General features: G+C 38.0%; 1 protein-coding gene across 5 annotated transcripts in view; it reads left to right on the top strand.

Moving 5' to 3' along the window:
• Positions 1-1,283: 1,283 nt before the first annotated feature.
• LOC121872931 overlaps positions 1,284-21,861 on the top strand; it is a 40,133-nt gene continuing 19,555 nt past the window's right edge. Inside the window, exons 1-3 of one of the 5 annotated variants that reach the window (XM_042376063.1) lie at positions 1,284-1,445; positions 6,403-6,501; positions 16,832-20,833. In XM_042376063.1, coding sequence (XP_042231997.1) covers positions 6,494-6,501; positions 16,832-20,294 — 3,471 coding nt within the window. In that variant the 5' untranslated portion in view covers positions 1,284-1,445; positions 6,403-6,493 and the 3' untranslated portion in view covers positions 20,295-20,833. Of the gene's footprint in view, positions 1,446-6,369; positions 6,502-16,831; positions 20,834-21,861 lie in introns of those variants that run through there. The other 4 variants (XM_042376062.1, XM_042376065.1, XM_042376064.1 and 1 more) reach the window with 4 other exon arrangements.

The following is a 21,861-nucleotide window of genomic DNA, read 5'->3' as shown; positions in this document are numbered from 1 at the left end:
GCATTTTAATCATTGTCATGCACTAATAGGTAATTTCTTTGTGGTTAACATAACATAGTGAGCTGATCAGGGGCGAAGCTAAGCAGTAACACTATGAATACCACGTCTCTCACACCAACATTATTCCCCTTTTCTGTATCTGTGGCTGAATTACCACCAGTTCTAATTACCAACGCATTCTTGCGTGTGTGCTCCCTGAGATTTTTTTAAGAATCATTATACATACAGTAAGTGCTTTCCGGTTCTCCTTGTGCATACAAATTTCTTCTTATTTTCCGTTATTTCGGGCTAAGGGTGGCTGTCATTTATGACATGCACTCTCTATATTCACCCATAAATATCAGGGGATGTATGTTGCACCACGTTTCTGAACCTCACCAACTTTCAGCAGCACACCTCTGGCACACCAATCACAAGCTAGGCTAGGCTCGACGCGACGACCAAGAAATTATGACTGGTTAAAATGAGGAAGTGGCGTCCTTCAGGAGCTGACTGGGAAATGCTTGCAATCAAGTCGTAGATTCTCAAAAGCTTCTTTCAGTTATTTCATATAAATCTGGATAACAACAGTACACAGTCGTTGCTGTAGAATCTCATTGTAGTTATAGGATATAAATCTGACCTCAATGTTTGTGTTATAAGTCTGTATAAAGTACCCGTGCAGCTGTGCCGTTACATCACCAATTGGAGAATTTAAACGGACGAAAACTTAAATCTAGTAAGTGTTCAGGTGAGACTGAATCTATCTGAAAGTTTAACACATTCAGTACATACTACGGCCGAGAGTTCCGCTTGTTCATATATTGTACTATATTTTTATGAGACTTATTTTTTAACAAATATTAATCACGGAGAGAGCAGACAAATGTTTCTTGTCAAATCTACTTACCCAGGTGCGCTACTTTACAATACTGTATACGTATCAGGGTTGGCCGATTTAAACCAATGGTTTAAATTAAATGGTTTACAAAGTTTTTTCATCTGCCCATTTCTTTGTTTTAACTAGTTTTCTGTTAGTTCGTATTACTTACAGATGGTTTAAATGATGACTAGTATTAAAATAATTCCCCACCCCTCTTATACATCACTCGTGTAAGTCAACGTATACGTGGACGTTCAATACAAACAAGCGTCCTGTGTCCAGTACACGTATCATTCCACTGTCTATTGTGTGTACCTGACGTCGTCCTCCTCACACTCACCGACGTAATAAGTCTGTTCTCATTGGTTGCATCATTTTTCCCGGTGCTCTGATTGGTGCGCTATTTGACAGTGTCCATGTTTGGGTGAGTGGCTGCTCTGCCGCGACGGGTGAGACCGAGAGTCGGGGCCGGGCCGACCGCGTAGCCATCATTGTTCAGTTCAGGAAGTAGTAGTGAAGTGCTAGTGTGTCTCGGTTCTGTACTCCCGGAGGCTTCTGCCGACATTGCCAGGGAAAATGAGATGTAAGTTAAATTGCAATTATCGGGATATATTGACCTTGGTGAGAAGTAAGTTAAGTTACTATTAACGGGAAGTCTTGTTAGTGACAAGTTCAGGATGCCATTAACGGGGGGAGTTCTGCTAGTGAGAAGAGCTATGATTCATTTTATAGGGAAATCGTATAGTGAGAAGTTAATTAAAGTTTCCGTCAACGGGAATCCTGTTAGATGCAAGTTACCATTTCTTTGTGTACAAAGCACGTAGAGACATCATAACAGTTTTTCACCGTGGTTTACCCCACAATTTCCCTCATCCTTCATGATTTATGATCGTTAATAGAGAAAAACTATTTAAAGAATAGTTAAAATTACGATAAAAAGTTTTCGCCTCATTTGTAATTCATTACTACAATGATAAAAAATGAACGAAAACAAACAACGCATTCTGTTCTCTTTTATCGGGAAGTCCTGTTGGTGAAAAGTAAATAAAGTTGCCATTATTAGGAAATCCTGTTTGTGAAAATTAAATCTGTTAACCTGGTTCCGTACACAACCAAACTTGTTTGCGTCTGTTGGACGTGTGGACAAAACGATACAAGATTATTGATGGATTTTCAGTTGGCTAAACACATTTTCGCAGGATGATATATTCAAATCATGGTAAGAATTAATTTAAAGGCTGTGGCTCCTTTTTGTTATGAGAATATATATATATATATTTTTGTATTTAGGTGGGTAAATTTGTATAAGTGCACCCAACTTTGTTAGAAAGTAAAAAAATATATGTTTGTAGTGTATTTATGTGTGTTTTGATCGGTTATGACCTTTATTACCCTCAGAAATTGGCCGGGTTGTTTTGTTGATTTTTTTTTGTGGGGCTTTTTCCGGAAAAAAAATAATGGCTAAGCGAATACAAAATACATAAACAAACGCTAGAAAAAACATAAACCTGACCTAACCTAACTGACTCTCACCATATGATGGAATCACTTATTTCTTACCTTATTGGCCTGGTCCTTGTTCGCCGTTGGGAGTTACCACAATATCACATATGTTGGTCTTGACGATATTTATGTTCGTTCTTGCACTTGGGACACTTTAATGAGGTCGGGAGAACACCATGAGATCGAAAAATGCTATAGTTTCTTCGTATTTATTTTTCCCCAAAACTCGCAATGAGCTCCATATAATTTAAGTGACACCCATCACAGACTTCCATGGTCGGAAATGAATGTGAATTTCGAAATATGAGACCCAAAATAAAAATCGAATTTGATTGGGCCAAAAATACTGCGAATTAAACCACAAATTTTAATTGGTTGCCCCCAAAAACCTTTTGATTGGCCGCGTAACGTGTACGGGAACGCATGCACGTGATGATATATGAAGGAGACACGCAATGTGGGAGGTGAGGTAGGCGATAATGGCGGGAGAAAATTTTGGATACGCTATCACCGTTATTACACATTTGCGAGGTAATGTAATAGAAGAAAATTATCTTATAATTAGACGTCTTATTCGAATATGATAATAGATTAGGGTTAGGAATGTTGGGTGCAGAAATACAATAATACCCTGCTAGTTCTGTGTTCAAAGTCATATTTTATGGCAAAATCATAGAATTCCTCACTTAAGAGAAGATGGGAGACCATATTTAGCAAAATGAGCTTTTAATTTTCTTATAATAGTAGCTGCTTTTGTGTTTTCTCGATAATCTGTTTCCCAGATTACTAAGTAATCTAGATATTTTAGTGTCATTAAGTCTACACCTACTTTCTGCCATGGCCTATCAGCTAATTCATGAGACATTAGAGATTCTTTCTGTTGTGCAGTTAGATATGTTTTACACATCTCACGTGTTGCAATAAACTGTTTCAAATTGCATTCATGCCTGGCCCTTCAATACCTATGTGTGATGACTGCACGGCTATTGTCATCTCTGCTCTTAAACTTAATGGTATAATTACTTTATCACCTTTAAAAATTAAACCATCTTGAACAGAAAATTCTTCTTACAAGAACTATATGGTTTTAGAGCACAATTAATTTTATTTACATCTTCTGGCCATCCATCCAAAATCACTGATTTTAATAATTGCAGAGTATCATCAGATTCTGTTGCTTTTCTTATTTGATCTAATCTCTTTTTCGTTACACTCACCCAACCCCAAGTTCGTGACAAACCTTATACTTTATTGTTAGATTTAATCAGGACAGAAGAAAAGAGCAGATAATACACTCTATTCCTACGTTCGTATGGTTGTTACAGGCTTTATTTACCAATATTCACTGTAATTGATCGTATTTCACACCCAGAATTGACTTATAATCCAAGAAAATAGGAAAATGAGATGAACCTTAGCTTGGGATTCAAGTTATTCATGCTCGTAAATCGTGTAGCAATAGCCAACGTTTCGTGCCATTGACAACGTTTTGAGGGTGCCAGCATACCAACCTCCAAGTTTTCCGCCAGTTGGTACACCTGACTACACCATGATGGCGTAGTAACAACAAACGATGGTCAGGAACCACCATGGCCATTCTTGAATTATCACTAAACTTGTCTTTCATTGTATTACGATCGTCGGGATACCACAGCACCGTGTGCATGACAACAGTTTTTGCATTTGGCCCTAAGTCGTACCAACAGTAATAGAGGTCAAGTGTGAAAATGACCTTGATATCTATGTTGACAACGAACGGAAGTTCTTGGGCCTTTGTGAAAAGGTGAATCACACAGGGAAAAGGGAAACAATGGAGCACCCTAGCTTTCGTCTTTATTCACTACATCTTCAGAGGTAACTGAATTACATGGACAGAGAGAGGCTTAGACAAGCTTAATGATCTTGTCCCTAGTATTACATTCAAAATTGAAATACCTGTAAATAAATGGATCCCTTCCATTCCTTGATATGCTTATCATTTGAAATGGTCATAGCTATAAATTTAAGGTGTACAGAAAGCCTACACAGGTAGACAGTTTCATACATTTTTAATCAAGTCACCTGGAATCTACCAAAATGTCAGTTTTTTCTGCAATGTTTTTGAGATGTTTGTGTATTTGTGACGCTGAATTTATTGATGAAGAACTGAAACACATTCAGTCCATTGCACAAAAACTTGGGTACCCTTCATTGCTCGTTGATCATTGTTTTAAAAGGGCTAAAAAAAATCCTTTTCTTCTACTCAAACCAGGCGGCAAATTCCTACATTTAAGAATATATTGACTGCCTTATCGCAATGAATTTCTCCCGTTAAATCAGTCCCTTAAATTATTAAATATTAATGTTGTTTTTAAGTATGACTCTACTATTACCAATATATTAATCAAGAATAGCCCAACCTTGAATGTAAATGGAAGTGTTTACTGCATTCCATGTAGCTACTGTAATGAAAATTATGTAGGACAGACTGGGAAAGCATTGCAACTCTGAATTAAACAGTACAAGTACAATATCAGAACAGCATCCGAAAGCAGTGCACTGTTTGTTCACGGTAGGAACAGTAATCATGCCATGGATTGGGAAAACAGCTTAGAAGTGTACAAATCATCATGTGTCACAGAAAGACTTCTGGTTGAAGCTAGTTTGATTAGGGAGTTGAATTCTATAAACCTTAGTGATGGTCAGTACAAAACTGATATGTTATACAAATTTATTTGTCAGTGGCCCAAGGTTAAAAATGCTTTTAAAGCATTGGAGTTAACTGTAGGATAGATGATTAGTGGGTCCCATATTTTTGACCTGGCTTAATTTGACTAGTCATGTCGCCCTTTCTCTTAAGCTCCTTTGCGTGTGTGGTGGTGTGCTGATTAGTGGATGTCATGGTTATGACCTGACCTCATGTTTAGTAAGGTCACCCTGTGTACTTAAGCCTCTCTCTGTCCATGTAATTCAGTTGCCTCTGAAGATGTCTTGATAAAAACGAAAGCTAAGGTGCTCCATTGTTTCCCTTTTCCCTGTGATTTTATCAAGATTTTTCTTATCCAGGTTTCATTGTGGAACATATATATATATATATATATATATATATATATATATATATATATATATATATATATATATATATATATATATATATATATATATATATATATATATATATATATATATATATATATATATATATATATATATATATATATATATATATATATATATATATATATATATATATATATATATATATATATATATAATCAACATGGGATTTCCAGGTTCAGTCCTTTTTAAGAAAATTTTGGTCACCACATGCTATTGAAGTAGTACTGTATACCGGTAGTCATTCCTCTGAAAAATAATACAGTTCACTATTCCCTACTAAAGAAAAATGCAGTGCACTATGCTCCTGTCTCCGGAGACAGTAATCTGCATCATTGGAAGTATGGTCACATGCTACAAACACCAGACTTTGTAAGCAAGGTCAATTAATGATATGAAGTCACCTCTTAAAAAGAAAAAAGTCAGCTTTGTTGGATTTCCAAGGCATAACGTGAATGACCACTTAATGATACCTAGTCACCTCCGTGGGTAAAGAGGTTCACTGTGACTTACTCTTTATGCTATGCTGTACATAAATGCCCAACGTGCTAGTTACCACACATTATGGACATGATCATATAATGATACCTACTAGAGTACTTTTCATGAAACTAGATCATTTTGATAAATTTATAGGTACAGTATATATAGGTCATGATGAGTCTCGAGTCCAATTTTGGTTCTACAGTAATGTCCTATGTTGTAGTCAGATTTCATGATAATGATCAGTTAATAACACCTGGTTATCTTAAAAAAAGTTCTTGCTGAAACCAATGCATTGCAGATGTGCTATGTTTACAGACAACACTTGTTATTAATGTATACTACTGTGTTTGAACCAATCTGATCGATCCAGTGCAATTTCAGATGAAGGTAAAATTATATTAATAAACCCTTGTAATTGGCAGGTTATAACTTACTTCACTGCATGGTTTTGGCAGCTCAGCATCTACCTGTAGTTACAAGAGAGAGGTAAACCCATCGTTAGAACTTCAACTTTTGTATCAACTGAGCATCACTTAACACACAACAATGGCATCGTAAGTGTTACTTGTTACCATGACCACAGTGCATGATCATATTATTAGAAATGTTTAATGCTCATGTAAATATTAATTTGCAGGGTCTTGTGATAATTTTCATAGAGGTTTTGAAGACTTCTCTTTAATAATGAAGATTGTCAAATGGTAAACACCTCTAGCCTATCCATATATATATATATATATATATATATATATATATATATATATATATATATATATATATATATATATATATATATATATATATATATATATATATACATACATACATACATACATACATACATACATACATACACAGGTTGTACCTCTCTAGTCCGGCAACCTCGGGACCTGACCGGTGCCGGACCATGGAAATTCACCCTTTTCCTGGATAGATAGTGACTTGTGCTTATGCTTGGAAGCACTAGCACCACTTTCTCTGCATCATGGTCTCTTTGAAGACATATTGAAGGGTTAAATGTTGTATAGTAGCTTCTCAAATTTCGCGAGTTTTTAATTCTTAACGTATTTTATTGGAACACAAAAAAAAAAAATTTTGACGGCCGAAACTTGAATTTCGACAGGTTTGAACGGCCCGACGACGTGCATAATCGTGTAAACAGCGTCATTTCTCTTATGTACAAAAGATTCATTATTGTTTATTACTGAATGTCTTTTTTATTGAATTAATGTTTGTGTGCAAAATGAGCAATACAATTCATTAATAATACGTGGAATATTAAAACACACGAGGAAATGACACAGCATTGTTTTCGTTGATTACAAAACCAGTGACTGACTGGTTCTACATAAAAAACTGAAGAAAATAAGACCTTGGCTGTAGCTGTAGTAAAATTAATATGATTGTTTTAATTATTGTTATTTAATGTTAATAAATGGAACAATAGAATTAGCTAACGATAATGGTCAAGAAAAAAGAGAGATCGCGTATGTAAGTGTGCAAGCGCGCACGTGAAAACTTATCGTCATTACTTTACATAAGAATATGAAAGCAACACTTATTTACTGTTCATATATATTTTAATTAATGTTTCTGAATTTGTTTTCATTGAATTAATGTTTGTGTGTGCAAAATTAACAATACAATTTATTAATAATACGTGGAATATTAGAGGAGACGAGACGGCTGCTGGCATTGTTTATGTTAAAGCCTACAAAACCAGTGACTGATTGGTTCTACATATAAAACTGAAGAAAATAAGACCCTGATTTTAGCTGTAGTAAAATTAATGCAAAAAAAATAATATGGTTGTTTGAAGTACCTGTAATGTTATTTAGTGTTAATAAATGGAACAATATAAGTAGCTAACCATTAATGGTAAAAAAAAGTGAGACTGCGCTTATGTAAGTGCGCACATGTGAAAACATATCGTCATTACTCTACATAAGAATATGAAAGCAACACTTATTTACTGCTCATATATATTGAAGGGTTAAATGTTGTACTCTGTATAGACAAGCAGAGAGAGAGAGCAGCCGAACTGCCGGATGTAAACAAACCTTAATTTCCCGCGGCTTTGTTGTTTTTTTTTAAGGGGATTAGCCCACCCGGGCATAGGTCACTGACCCACATTGGGGCCTGAGGGGCAAAAATTTAATACTCCTGTAATAATAATAATAATTCAGATAAGTAAAAAAAAAGCTGCCTATCTACCTATTGGACAAACTAAAATCGTTCCGGACCACAGAATGTGTGTGTGTATATATATATATATATATATATATATATATATATATATATATATATATATATATATATATATATATATATATATAATATATATATAAATATATATATATATATATATATATATATATATATATATATATATATATATATATATATATATATATATATATATATATATATATATATATATATATGATTCACATCTTCAGGGGTGAGTCTGTACTCATCCCTGAAGATGTGAATTACACGAAAGCGCTTGGGAACTTCGTGTTTTCTTCTTTCCTTGTGGTTATCAGCATATACCTAGATCACGCGCACCTACAGTGATTTACTTGCATATATACAGTATATATACATACACATACATACATACACACATACACACACAGTATTACCCTGCTTTACGCGGTTTCACTTAACGCGATTTCTCATATACGCGGTGCCTCGCCAGAACCGAATTTTCACTTAACGCGGTTCATCTACTTATATACGCGGTGAAGTATAATAATTTTTTTTTTTTTAGCTCATAACATTCATACAAATTACCCGGCCAGAATATTATTTACATTGCTGGAATTCTTACAATATGATGATCATTTTGAATTTAAACATCATAGATTTTCCATTAGACATACAAATTTTAGATATAATGTTTACTCTGAGTAAATATGTTATCTTTTGTGCAAAATATATGACATTTATATTCAAAATATTCCTGGTCTTACAAGGAATCCAGCAATGTCAATTTTATTATCCTAACTTTAGTTTGAGGTATTATTTATTAAAATCTAGTGGTTTTCCCCCAAAAATTTCTCAGAGAGGGAAGAGCCAGCAGTGTAGTGTGAGAAGAGGGGGAGGGAGTTGAGTCCATTATTTGAATGGACATTAACTTGGCGACTGTATATCTCTATTTCTCTTAAGTATTAATTGTGTGCATGTACCATCATAAAATTAAGATGTTATTTTTGCTAGAACATAGGTATTGTCGGAAAAAGTAGAGTTTGGGGGTCGGGCCAGTCTCTATTGGAATTAATCCCATATGTTCTGTTGTTCACTTAACGCGGTTTTCGGTTTTCACTTAACGCGGTACCCTGTGGGTTCAATTGACTGCGTAAAGCGGGGTACAACTGTATATATATATATATATATATATATTGTGTTACGAACCCCTCCACCCCGCACTACGAACCACGCCATCTATTGTCCTGATCTACCTACCCAGCACCACGAGCAACGCCATCTAGGGACGAGACACGAGTATGACTCGTCTTAGTTACCACTCCGAGGTTTCCCTTCTCCCTATCCTGGTTGTTGCGTCACCTCCTCAGTCTTCTTTGTCAGCTCCAATTCGAGGAGAGAGCACTTGGCTCTGGGAAGTGACCACAGGATCATCTATCCTCTAAACCTACGTGCAGTGACTACCTACCGTCTTCTACAATACTCAGCCTTACTCGTCAGCCATCTCAGCTCCTCACTTAAGTACTAGTATCTTGTATTAATTTCCCCACGTCCACTTGCTTCGAGATTGTTTTATGTTTATTAATATGTATATACTGTTAATGTTTAGGTTAAGTTTGGTTAAGGGTAATTTATAAGCTGAATATTTTGTTAAGGGATTTATGGTACTCTATTATATACAACGAAAACTCGCATCCTTTGTCTACCCTTTTATAGTCCGATTGTCTTTGTTTTTTTTTTATGTTGTTACCTGTTGGGATCTGGGTAGACGATAACTATATTCTAAATCAACTCAACAATATATATATATATATATATATATATATATATATATATATATATATATATATATATATATATATATATATATATATATATATATATATATATATATATATATATATATATATATATATATATATATATATATATATATATATTTATTTATTTATTTATTTATTTATTTATTTATTTATCATTTCTATCACTATCAGCTTTTTAGTAATTTGGGTCGTTGGACTGTTCCTTGTTATGACCTTCATTGTCCAATGGTTTGTTTACATTATCATAAACCATCCCCCAAACCTAATGACTGCTTAAGAGTCGTATTTCTATGAATTTTTCACTCAAAGGGAGAAAATACCTGTAGATGATGCATTGGTCTGCCACAGGAGTTAGCTACCATTTGTGTGTATGAACATTTGTTGACTTGTGAGTTTCAAGTGGTGTTGGTGTTTCACAAGGAACCCATCCGACACATGCGGCTGCGGGGATGTTACAAATAGATCCAAAGATCGACAATGTGCATGTACCCTGGGTTAGTGATATACCCCAAGTGAGGTGCATACCCGTACCCCCTGACTTAACACAGAGGTGTAAAGGTGAGCAGGCCACTAGTGGTACTAATGCTTCACAAGGAATCCATCTACCCCACTTCATCTTGGTGTGGAGGGCACACACATTAAACACACACAGCTGCAGGGGTGTGACAAATAGGACTGGGGATTGTGCATTCCACTTGGAGTACACACACTTTTGTCAATCTTTGGATCTATTTATCACACCCCTGCAGCCGCTTGTGTTTAATGCAAGTGTCGGCCACACTGAGATGAGGTGGGTTGGATATATTCAAAGAGGAGTGATGTTATGTGCTTATCACTGTAATAAGCAACAACCAATACTGTAAGTGAAAAACGTTTGAAACAAGGAATTTAGAGCTGGCTCATAGTTTCACACTACTTCATCTTGTTTCAAATTGTCATTACATAACCAATTAGTCGGTATATTGCCTTTACAGGTATTTTATTATTGGGGATCATGGTAATGGCTATTTTAGTTACCTTTTCTTATGTAAATTTAACCGCTTATATAGTGAATGGTCAGTCAGCCACTTTTATTGTGATAGGTACAGTTGTACCCCACTTAACGCGGTCAATTGAACCCAGAGGGTCCCGCGTTAAGTGAAAACCGCGTTAAGTGAATAACAGAACATATGGGATTAATTCCAATAGAACCCAGCCTGACCCCCAAACTCCACTTTTTGACGACAAATAACTATGTTGTAGTAAAAATTCTATCTTAACTTTATGGTGGCATGAAAAACAAGTAATATAGAAGAGGTTAGGTTAGGAAAGATAAAGGTTAACATAGGAAAAATAAAGAATAGGTTAAAAAACGAAAATTTTTAAGGAACACTCACGGTAGTAGAAGAGATGGGTCGGCATACGGGGATGGAGGCTGGTTCCGAGGCAGAGGGCAGATTACTGCCCCTCAGGTGAATCACCATTACTAGGTGAATCACCATTACTAGGTGAATCAATATCACTGTCACTTACAGTTGTTATGGCTTCCCTGACAAATCCCTCAAAATCAACTTCACTATCACTATCACTGGCTTGGGCTGGCTGTGGTGGGTTGCGGGCGAAGAACTCGGTTATGCTTTGCTGACGGCTGGCTTTGATGTTGTCATGATACACCGTGATGTACGGCTCCATAGCCTGCACCAGTCGGGTATGGAAGACGTCATGGCGTTCATCGTCAGTGTCGCGGGAAACGATGGACTTAATTTTTTCTGTTAACTCTATGACACACTTAATATCACTATGACTTAAACTAGGTTCTTCGGAGAATGACGCACCTTCTTCCTCCTCTTCACTGGCGGGTTCTTCTTCCAACATCTCGTCGGCAGTCACTTCAGGATCTCTGATCACCTCCATGATGTCTTCGTTGGTGGTCTCGGAGAAGCCTTCAGCTGTAACAGTCTGCGCAGCTTCTCTGGCAAGGTCCACTGCTACTGCAACAGTCTGAACCTGACCAGTCACAGGTTCACTCCTCCTCTCACCTGGTATGCCATGCAACACATGTCTCCATGCGTGACGAATCGTAGCAATAGACAGCAGATCCCATGCCTCCACCAAGAAGTCTACAGCTTGTTTGACGTTAAACTTCTTCCAAAATTGTTTGACGAGAAGTTCTTGAGTCGCCGCCTCTTGTTCCTTGTCCTCGTCGCTTTTACTCTCGCTGTCGGTGTCACCCAGCTTACGCAACTCATCCTTGGTGTTGGTAGAGTCGTTCAGGAGCTTGAATTTCTTTGCCGAGTATGCAGCTTTAACATTGCAGATTAACTCCTGGTCCATGGGCTGGATTAATGACGTAGTGTTGGGAGGAAGGAAGACCACTTTTACGTTGGGGTGACGATCCATAAGTAGGGGCGAGTGTCCAGGTGCGTTGTCAAGGAGCAACAAAATATTGAAAGGAACATTCTGTTGCTCGCAGAATTTCTGCACGTCAGGAACAAAAAAGTTGTCAAACCAGAAGAGGGACAGAGAAGAGGACATCCACGCCTTACGTGCGGTTAGCCAGTGGACATTAAGCTTGTTCATGTCCATATTCTTGTAGGCGTGCGGCTTGCGGGCTTTGTGAATCACCGATAACTTTGGTTTACAGGTACCGGAGGCATTGGTGGTAAACAGGACGGTGATGCGTTCCTTCTGCATCTTCCGGCCCCTTACCTTGCTCGCAGACTGGACAACGAAGGTCTTGGAAGGTAACTTTTTCCAGAAAAGACCAGATTCGTCCATGTTAAACACCTGGTCGTCACTGTACTGTCCTTCCTCCATAATCTCACGTAAAAACGGAGGAAAATCTCTAGCCGCCGCACGGTCAGCACTCGCTTCCTCACCAACAATGCTGATGTTGGTGACCTTGTTCCTCCTCTTAAACCTATGCAGCCAACCATGGGAAGCATTGAAGGGTTTGGGCTCTGCAATTCCCAGTTTACGTGTCACTGCTGCGTATAGCTCACGTGCGTACTCCTGCACTGAGCGCGTGTCCACCGCCATGTTGCGTCGCGCCTGACGCACCAAATAACTCACCAGCAAAGTTTCCACTTTTGCCAGCACCCTGTTCTGGCAATACCTGATAGATGAAGCACCTGCAGACTTTGTGATCTTCATGTGCTCCTTTATCTTGGCTGCATCCTTCTTTATTGTACGAATCGTAGATTCGTTGACGCCATGCTGGCGCGCGAGATCAACTTGGCGTCTTCCTTTCTCCAAATCTTGAACAATTTGGTACTTCAGCTCGTAGCTTAATGAACGTCGTGTCTTCTTTGGTTTAGTGCCGCTGGGTCCAGGTAAGGAAAGGTTTCTCTCTGGGGGTGGTGGTCCGGCGGAAGCCATTTTACGGAACAATGGATGCGCGTTAACCCGGCGTGGCCTTGAGGGATGAAACTGCCGCGGCTAGGTCAAGCGTCGTCTCTCCTCCCTCCCTCCCTCCCCGGGGTAGTCACGTCATAATACTTTAAGCCAATTACAGCTAGCAGCAGAGGGGGGTAGGGCTGCATGGCCAATCACAGTCCGAGACGTCATATGACGTCAGTGATAACGCAACAAAGACACACACTGCGCAACCTTACCGCGCCGCTTACCCAAGCGGAGGGAGGAGGAGGGAGAGGCAGGCAGGCAGGCGGGCGGGTGGGTGGCGCGTGGTCAAAATCTAAAAATAGCATCCGAGCCGGACACTCACCGCGTAGCTGTGGAAAAACCCGCGTTAAGTGAAAGTTCAGCTTTGGCAAGGCACCGCGTATATGCGAAAACGCGTTAAGTGAAAGCGCGTTAAGCGGGGTAAAACTGTACATGTTATTGAGTTTTCAAGTAAGGTTTGTGAGGAATTAAGAAGTTAAATGATAGATTGATTTAAAAAAAATGGGTGAAAAGAGGAAGTTCTTATATAATTACAGGGAAGGTGGAGGTAGGTAAAGTTTTGGGGATTAACTATAGGGATGATTGGGCAAGGTTGATGTTCTGTTTTATTTGTAGAGGAAGTTCTAGTGACTCGAGAAAGTCTTGTTTTCTGAGTTTCATAAATTGAAACAGTACTTCTCAACATGTAGCCAATTTGGATTTAGCCTGCATGTAGAGGCTGACAGATTTAAGGTCAGCTATTAGGATTTCCCTCGCTACTTAGGATACATCCCAGAGGAGCTCATTAAATGTCTTGCGTTTCAAATTACTGAATGGAAAGGCATTGCTGAAGAGAAGTGATGATATAAAAATTTTTTTGCAGATTTGTATGTGCAGTTTACGAAACATATACACAGTTTTTCAGTTACTTACCCGGTAACAGTATTCGTTATGTTTTTATTAAATTTATTTATTTGCTCAGGCATGTTTAATTTGTCATTTATTTATTTTTTACGGGAATTAGCCCACCCGGGCACAGGTCAAACGACCCACAACGGAGCCTGGGAAATAAGAACAGAATGAAATTGAAAATAGAGAACAAAAAGGTTATACTGTGTTAATCTACACCACGAAGATGCCGGAAAACCAGCTTTTTAAAGTGAGACAGATTTTATAAATATGGAAACACAGAAGAAGGCAGAGCATTCCACAGTTTGGCTGTGTGAGGAAAGAAGGAGGTACTATAACGGGTTATTCTCGTGTGACCGACATCCACAGAGAAACGGTGGGCACAGCAGGCATGACGTGTATTACGAGCCCATGTCAAGGACCTTGCCGGCGGTACAGAGGATGCCAAAGCCACCGAACATTGCCTGTTAATAGTACCTGTAAAAAAGAGAGAGTGAAGTAACATAGCGGCGAAGAGAAAGGGAAGAGAGATTGTCGTCTAAAGGAGGAGAGTTAATAAGACGAAATGCCTTTGATTCCACCCTATCTAACAGTTTGACAGAAGAGGAGCCACCCCAGATATGAGAGCAGTACTCCAAGTTAGGACGAATGAATCCCTTATATACCGTATATACTTGTGTATAGTTCGAGTTTTTAAGACCAAATTTTTAGGCAAAAAAATTGGGGGTCGTCCTATACATGCGTAATAGTTTTGTTAGGTTGAACCCGTGCAATGGAAACGTAAAATATGTACCAATTAGTAATGAAAAGTTGTGCAGTTCCTTCAGCAAATGAAGCTCACCAACTTACAATAGGCTAAATTACCTTACAACTTGCTTTCAGTAGTCTATGTTGAAGTTCTTGGCACAGGCTAACTTATCATATCTTATACGGTATCACAGTTCTCATTGATCTACAAAAAATACTGGTAATAGAAACCTTTTCGATATTTCACACTTAATATAATACCCGGTAATCTACGTCAACCTCCTATTGTTTACAACGACGCATGACGCACCACCAGCTGTTGAGTATCAGCTAGACGGTACACATGTTTTTCGAATCGTTTTCAGTTGAAAAACTGTTACATCACATGTATATTTTACCTTAACTGTGCCTGAATGAATATATTCTCGGAAATAAATATTAGTATAGAGTTCTGTAAAACTAAAATATTTTATTTTCATGCGTTGAATTGAAGTATTAAAAGAACAAGTTTGCATACCCATTCATTTCACACACACATACACACCCATGTTCTTCATATTTCTTATTTTATAGCAACATATTTTTTTTTAAATACAGGTACACTCCATGGACTGTAATGCAATAAAATAACTACAAAGCAGTACAAAAGAAATGTGTGTGTGAACATTTGAACTAGCATTTACCATTGCCACATGAAGATTTCTAGAATGCCTGGCATGTTTTTTCCACACTGCATGTGGAAGTACAAGTACATGCATGGGGTGAGCATCTCCTGCGTGTGCACCGTGTGAACAGTCCCATTGAACCTCATTAATTTAGAAAAACACTTGTGTGAAGTGGGCCTTACAGCGGAATATGAGAGCTGTAGGGTATCGTAATTTTTCTTTGCGAATAAGTGGGGTATGCTCTGCGAATATTGAATGGGGGTGTTAAAATATCAATTGCAGATTAGCGGGGTTGTGAAAATAGCGAAGTTTTCCTGTACTCCATAATAATAACAATATTTTCTTATAAGGGGTTTGGAAGTTAAACGATTGATTTATTGACACCAAACTTCTATATAAACGATTTGGTTCAGAGTTGAATGATTTAGTGAGCACAAAGTGAAGCCAATTTGAACAAATTTCAATTTGCATACAATACAGCAAAAATTACTATGATAAACAATAAAATTGATACATAGCATATCATAAAATACGATTGCACATATTATGTGAAAAAAAATCGGTCCTTCCATACTCAAATCATCATCTGGGCGATGCAACACAGTTCAGACGGGCAGTCACCCAGCTGATTCAGAGAGTGTGTGTGTGAGGAGAGAGAGAGAAATCACATCGGGGGGAGATGGGTGGCTGGGCTGGTGAGTTGGCAACACACAGTCTAATACCTCTACACATCCATGCTCCTCATTTTTCTTATTATATAGTTTTATATTATGTTTTCTATAATTCTAAGCCACATCAAAGTATTGTAGCGATTTTTCCACAACTTAAATAGTTTTAATACATTTAACAAAGGTAATATGCCATCTCACAGGCCTCTCATCTCCAGTTTTTCCCCTTTTCCAGTAAACCATGCTTTCGCTAAACCAAATTGTGACCTAACATTAAGCAAGAAAGGGTATCAAAATTGTGAATGCTCAAGCGAATTAACATTAAGTGAATTAATGCTAAACTAGGGATACCTTTACTGTGCATTTATTTAGTTATCATATGTTTTTGTTATTTTTATTTGGGCAAAGTTTTTTCTTTTTTCTTTTCTTTATAAATACCTTATTGTTGTTGAAGTAAAGAAAGAAATTAATAACGTAGTAATTATTTTCTTTTTCTTTTTTTAGAATACCAAAAAGAGAAGAGGTGTTTGTTTTTGACTATGAGGTAACACCAGGATGGACTTACAATGGGATACTAAAGAAGTTCTCCCCTTGTGAACAAATGAACAATATCAGGACACAGTTGTGCCCACCTAGATTTGACTTTGAAATTAGAAAGAAAGGGGAACTTGATTATTACGTGAGAGAATCTGACATTTGGAGAAAGTCAGAGTGGGTACAAGAGTTCAGGAATATAAAGACTGGAGATGTCATTCTTCTGAAAGGATCCAAAATAATTGAGAAGAAAGGAGATAATGTGTTACCCCATCATCAAACTCATATTGTGAGTTCAGTGAATTTTAAATACAACGCTGACATGCTTATCCATTTTTCATGCCTAATAGCAGATGATATGTTGTCTGACTTGAAAAAATACCTTCTTACTGTGGTAAATAGTGGTAAGGTTAACTATATCCCGCTGGGAATTGTCACAGCATTTACAAGGGCTTATATATATCCTAGAGGAGGAAAGGGTAAGGAGCTTACCTCCTGTAAACATAGCTTATTGGAATTTTGTCGCCATTTAAGAGAATCTGAAGCCACGTACCCTTATACTGCCTATTTGTTAACTCCTGTTCCATGTACCACCTCTTCTGAACCCACACCTGCTTCTGGTCTTAACAACACAATGAAGAACAACTGTACTATAGTACCAAACACAGATCAGAAGCAAAACTTGGTTCATTTGGAGAGCACACTCATTTCTTCAAATGATAAAGTAAAGAATCAACAAGCTACTTCAAACGAAAATAATTCCAGACTTAGAGGACTCTGTAGTTCTGCTAATAAAGGTGTTCAGAGGCAAACAAGCAACAGATCAATAACAAGAAATTATTCTAACCTTCATAACCCCAATATTATGCTTGGAGTTGGTCACGGTGGTAACGGTAGATACTTAAGAAAAGAAAAACATCCTATATCAGCTGAGAAAACCCAAGGGTTACAGAAAGAAGGGAAATCCTGTAAAGGCATCCAACCAGTAGAGGTCCATAAAAGTCACCGTGGAAGTAATCCACGAGAAAGTTTGGAAGACAAATTACAAATTTTAGGTAAAGATAAAGTCTCACATTTACCAGGACAAACAAAATGTCAAAAATGCATTTGTCCAGATGGAAAATGTGAGAAAGAAAACAATGTAAACCCTGGAATTGATAAAGATCCCCAAGTACGTGAAATAATTACAGCCAGCAGAACAACTATCCAGAAACAGAAAGAAAATTATAATGCCAGTGATTATTTTTACCATTATCCTAGCTCAATGCATCTGGCTCCTAATAGTCATGTAGTTCAGTCAGTGAATCAGACTATTTCAAGCAGTAGCATAGTACATGAAAATATTGAAATACCTCATACCAAAGACCCATCACATGAATTTAAGGAAGATGGGGCTTCAGTTCAGGCAAGAGAGTGCATTAAGAGATGTAAGAAACCATCATCAGTTTGTGATAAGTTGATGTTAGAAGAAGCTGAAGGCTCTACTGGACTTGAGAAACATCTTGTAGAAGACACTCAAGGCTGTGATCAAGGAGCACAATTAAAGGAGGAGTCGAACAATCTATATGTTGATGCAAAGAGAGGTCTTGTTACTGGTAGTTCAAAGACTTCTGAAAATCAAGCATTATTGAAAAGGGGATTACTTAATGTCATCCCAGATTTAAGGGGAGAGTTTGCTACAGATGTTAAAGATAAGGATATAAATCTAGGTAAAACTTCAAAGGAAAATGATGAGAATATGGGTTCCAATAAATCATATCAAAATTGTAAGAAAAATGAGGAAGGAAATACTTCGAAGTTCCCCAGTTCTTGTGCAGAACCTTCTGGGGTAGGTAAATTAATAGCAAAATATTCAGATGACACACACAAGCCAGGAGCAAAATATACAGGATTTAACAAACTAAGTATCCCTGAAGATAAAGGAAATATCACTCACTTGCCAGGATACCTCAAGCCTGTGAAGGAAGCTTGTGATGGGTGTGGAATGAAGAGGAAGTATTATGGGGTTCTCTCTGAAAAGAAACCCAAGACCATAATTCTTCTTGGAGCTTCTGGTAGTGGGAAGACAACACTAGTGAACTTTGTTGCTAATTACTTTTCAGGTGTTAAAAGTGCTGATGGTGAAGTAGTGCATGTTGTTGGAAACTCAAATGATGTACGATCTCGCACAACATCAATAACAGCTTACACATTCTGTTCTGGTGCAAATGATACTCCTTTCACAATCATAGATACTCCAGGCTTAAACGATTCCTCGGGGGCAGAAGTGCGTGATCATATCCAGTCACTCAAAACCTTCTTGGCTAATGCTGCCTCTCAAAATTTAGAGGTCCATGTTATTGGTTTTGTGGCACAGGCTCACTTGGTACGTTTAACCTCATCAGAAAGACTTGTCATGGATTATGTATCAACACTCTTTGGTCAAGACATAACAGAGCACTTTGTTACATTTGTAACATTTTCTGACTATCAAGAAATCCCACCAGTTGTTGAAGCCATGAAGAACTATGGTGTTAAATGCAATCTATTCTTAAAGTTCAATAATTCTGCCATAAGTAATAACAAAACTGATGAAGTTGATGACTTAGACAGAGTGTATTGGAAAATTGGATGCAAGAGTTGGAAAAAAGTTGTAAAATCTCTCGAGAACCTCCCCGCTCTCTCCGTAAACGCCATGAAAACTGTGCAGAATGAAATGTATGCAACAACAGTGATAGAAACTGCAGAGAGAAATTTGAGAGCTGAATTGAAGGCATACATTACCTATAGTAAAGGACTTGAACACCAGGACAAAGAAGTAATTTGCACAGGTGAGCAAGTCTGGGAGTTAGCAACAGTTCTCAAGTGCTTGAAATCTTTTGAATTGTCATGCACTTTGAATATTGTGGATGTTTTGATACCATTTGCTGACGAAGTTTTCAAGGAAAATAGAGTTAATGTAAGGATAGGCATCTGGCTACTTTCTCTTGTTCCTTCAAGAAATTTATTTGAAGCTGGATTGCAAGTCCTTCAGAGCATGGCACCACTTTATAAACATGTTGATGAAAATTCAAAGAAATGGAGGAACCCCACCACAAATCAAGTTTCTGAAGTTTCACATTGTAGTGTGTGTGTAGGCTACCATAAAGTAGAAAGAGTAACTTCCAAAAGAGATTCTACAGCATTGATCTTATATGAATGTAGAGAGTGTTCATGTAATGCAAATGTGCACATAACTAAGTTAGCTGATGAGGAAACCTCTGAATCCTCACAGTATTCTAGTTTTGATGTCAACAAGTTGCTGCAACACACAAGAAAATGTTTAACAGAAATTTTGTCAGAATATTCCATTCCGGGGTATGAAGTACCTGTTGATTATTATTTACGTCATATCAGTAATTGTACAGCTTATAATTTTGGTGAGTTATTAAAACAACTTCTGAAACTGACATGAAATGAATAAAACTGATTCTTCAAACAATGTGATTAAAGGAAAGGATTATTGTAGAAAATTAATTGTGTCTAAAGTTAAATGAAGAATTACGTGTTGTCTGAAAGAGAGCTTAATGTTGATAGAAAATTAAATATACTGTACCTCTATACAGTATGGTATTCTTACATAACAGGGCCCCAAATCTGATTATCTACCTGTGTTGCTTCACTCAAGCCAGCATCATCCCTTAAATCACTCAAACACTGTATCACCACGGTTGTAATCTCCCTCACATCTAATTAATCTTCACCCCATCCTTCCATATACTCATGGTCTTTGCATTCTCACCTACCATCCACCACTGAATTATTCTTGGCCAATTTTTCATATCCCACATTCACAATATGTCACGTTACCTTGGGATATCCTCTTCTACATTTTTTACTTTTATCCTCTTCACCACTGATCGGCTCGTTGGCCGCTTGGGCGATAGGTCACGTCTCTGTTTACTTTTACTTTTCTTTTATCCTCTTCACCAAAAGATCGGCTCGTTAGTTGCTTGGGGGATCGGTCACGTCTCTGTTACGCACTGTTGGGAAGTACTGGGCATGCACCGGCTCCAGTGTTGGTCAAGTCTGGTCTTGAAAGAGCTCACACTCGGTGCCGTCACAACACTTTCTGGTATATTGATCCAAGAGTTCACAACTCTCACTCCTAAAAAGTTTGCCCTCACAGTTTTCTGGACTTGCGGCTTCAATCTTGAGCTGTGACCCCTTGTGGGGCGAGTTTCTGCCAGCTCCAAGTAAGGACACACGACTGAGTAGTGCCCCATGAGATGCTTATATACTTCAATTATGTCACCCCTTGCCCGTCTGTAGTATAAGCTAGGAAAGTTCAGGCGCTCCAACCTCTCAGGGTAGCTGAGGTTATACTACCAGGTACTGGGGTCACTAATTCTAAAGGGAAAACTTAACTATAGTCTTAATTTTAAGGGTTGCTGCCACCAGACCCCTTCTGGGCAGTGTGTAGCTCGTTAGGTAGCGGGCAGAGTGGACTAGGCATTGAGTTAGGTTTTTCATTGACCAGATCGATAAGGAGAAAGAAGGGTGAAACCATAACATGTCTTAATTAATTTATTCCTTATAAAACATACTGGTAAAAAAACATACAAGTGAGTTGGCCTTCCTCAGAAGAACAACGAAGATGTTGGTTACCCTGCTCGGCACCAGACATCTTACATTAATTGCGTGTCATCCACATACTTATTGCATAACAATCCGTGACCTCCTTACCTCGGTCATTCCTTCTTACACTACCCCTTAACACGTCAGACTGCTCCACCTGTATGGAATATAGCACCATAAGTTATCATACATAGTAGCACCATCTCAACACACCTGTTACACTCCACACCTGCAAGTATGGGACTCCTTGTAATTTCTAGGTATACATATCAGGCACCTCGTTTGCACACCGCCCTTGGTGGGTAGAGACGAGGGCTACACCAAGAGACATACCAGTACTATTTCTATGCCTGGTATTATAGGTCACTCCAAGTGACGACCGCGGAGTTCCTCAAGCGTTTCCT

The sequence above is a fragment of the Homarus americanus genome, unplaced genomic scaffold, assembly GCF_018991925.1.
Source record: "Homarus americanus isolate GMGI-L3 unplaced genomic scaffold, GMGI_Hamer_2.0 scaffold11022, whole genome shotgun sequence".
NCBI lineage: Eukaryota > Metazoa > Arthropoda > Malacostraca > Decapoda > Nephropidae > Homarus > Homarus americanus.
The sequence above is the reverse complement of the archived record's forward strand: the minus strand, read 5'-3'. Positions and strand labels throughout refer to the sequence as shown.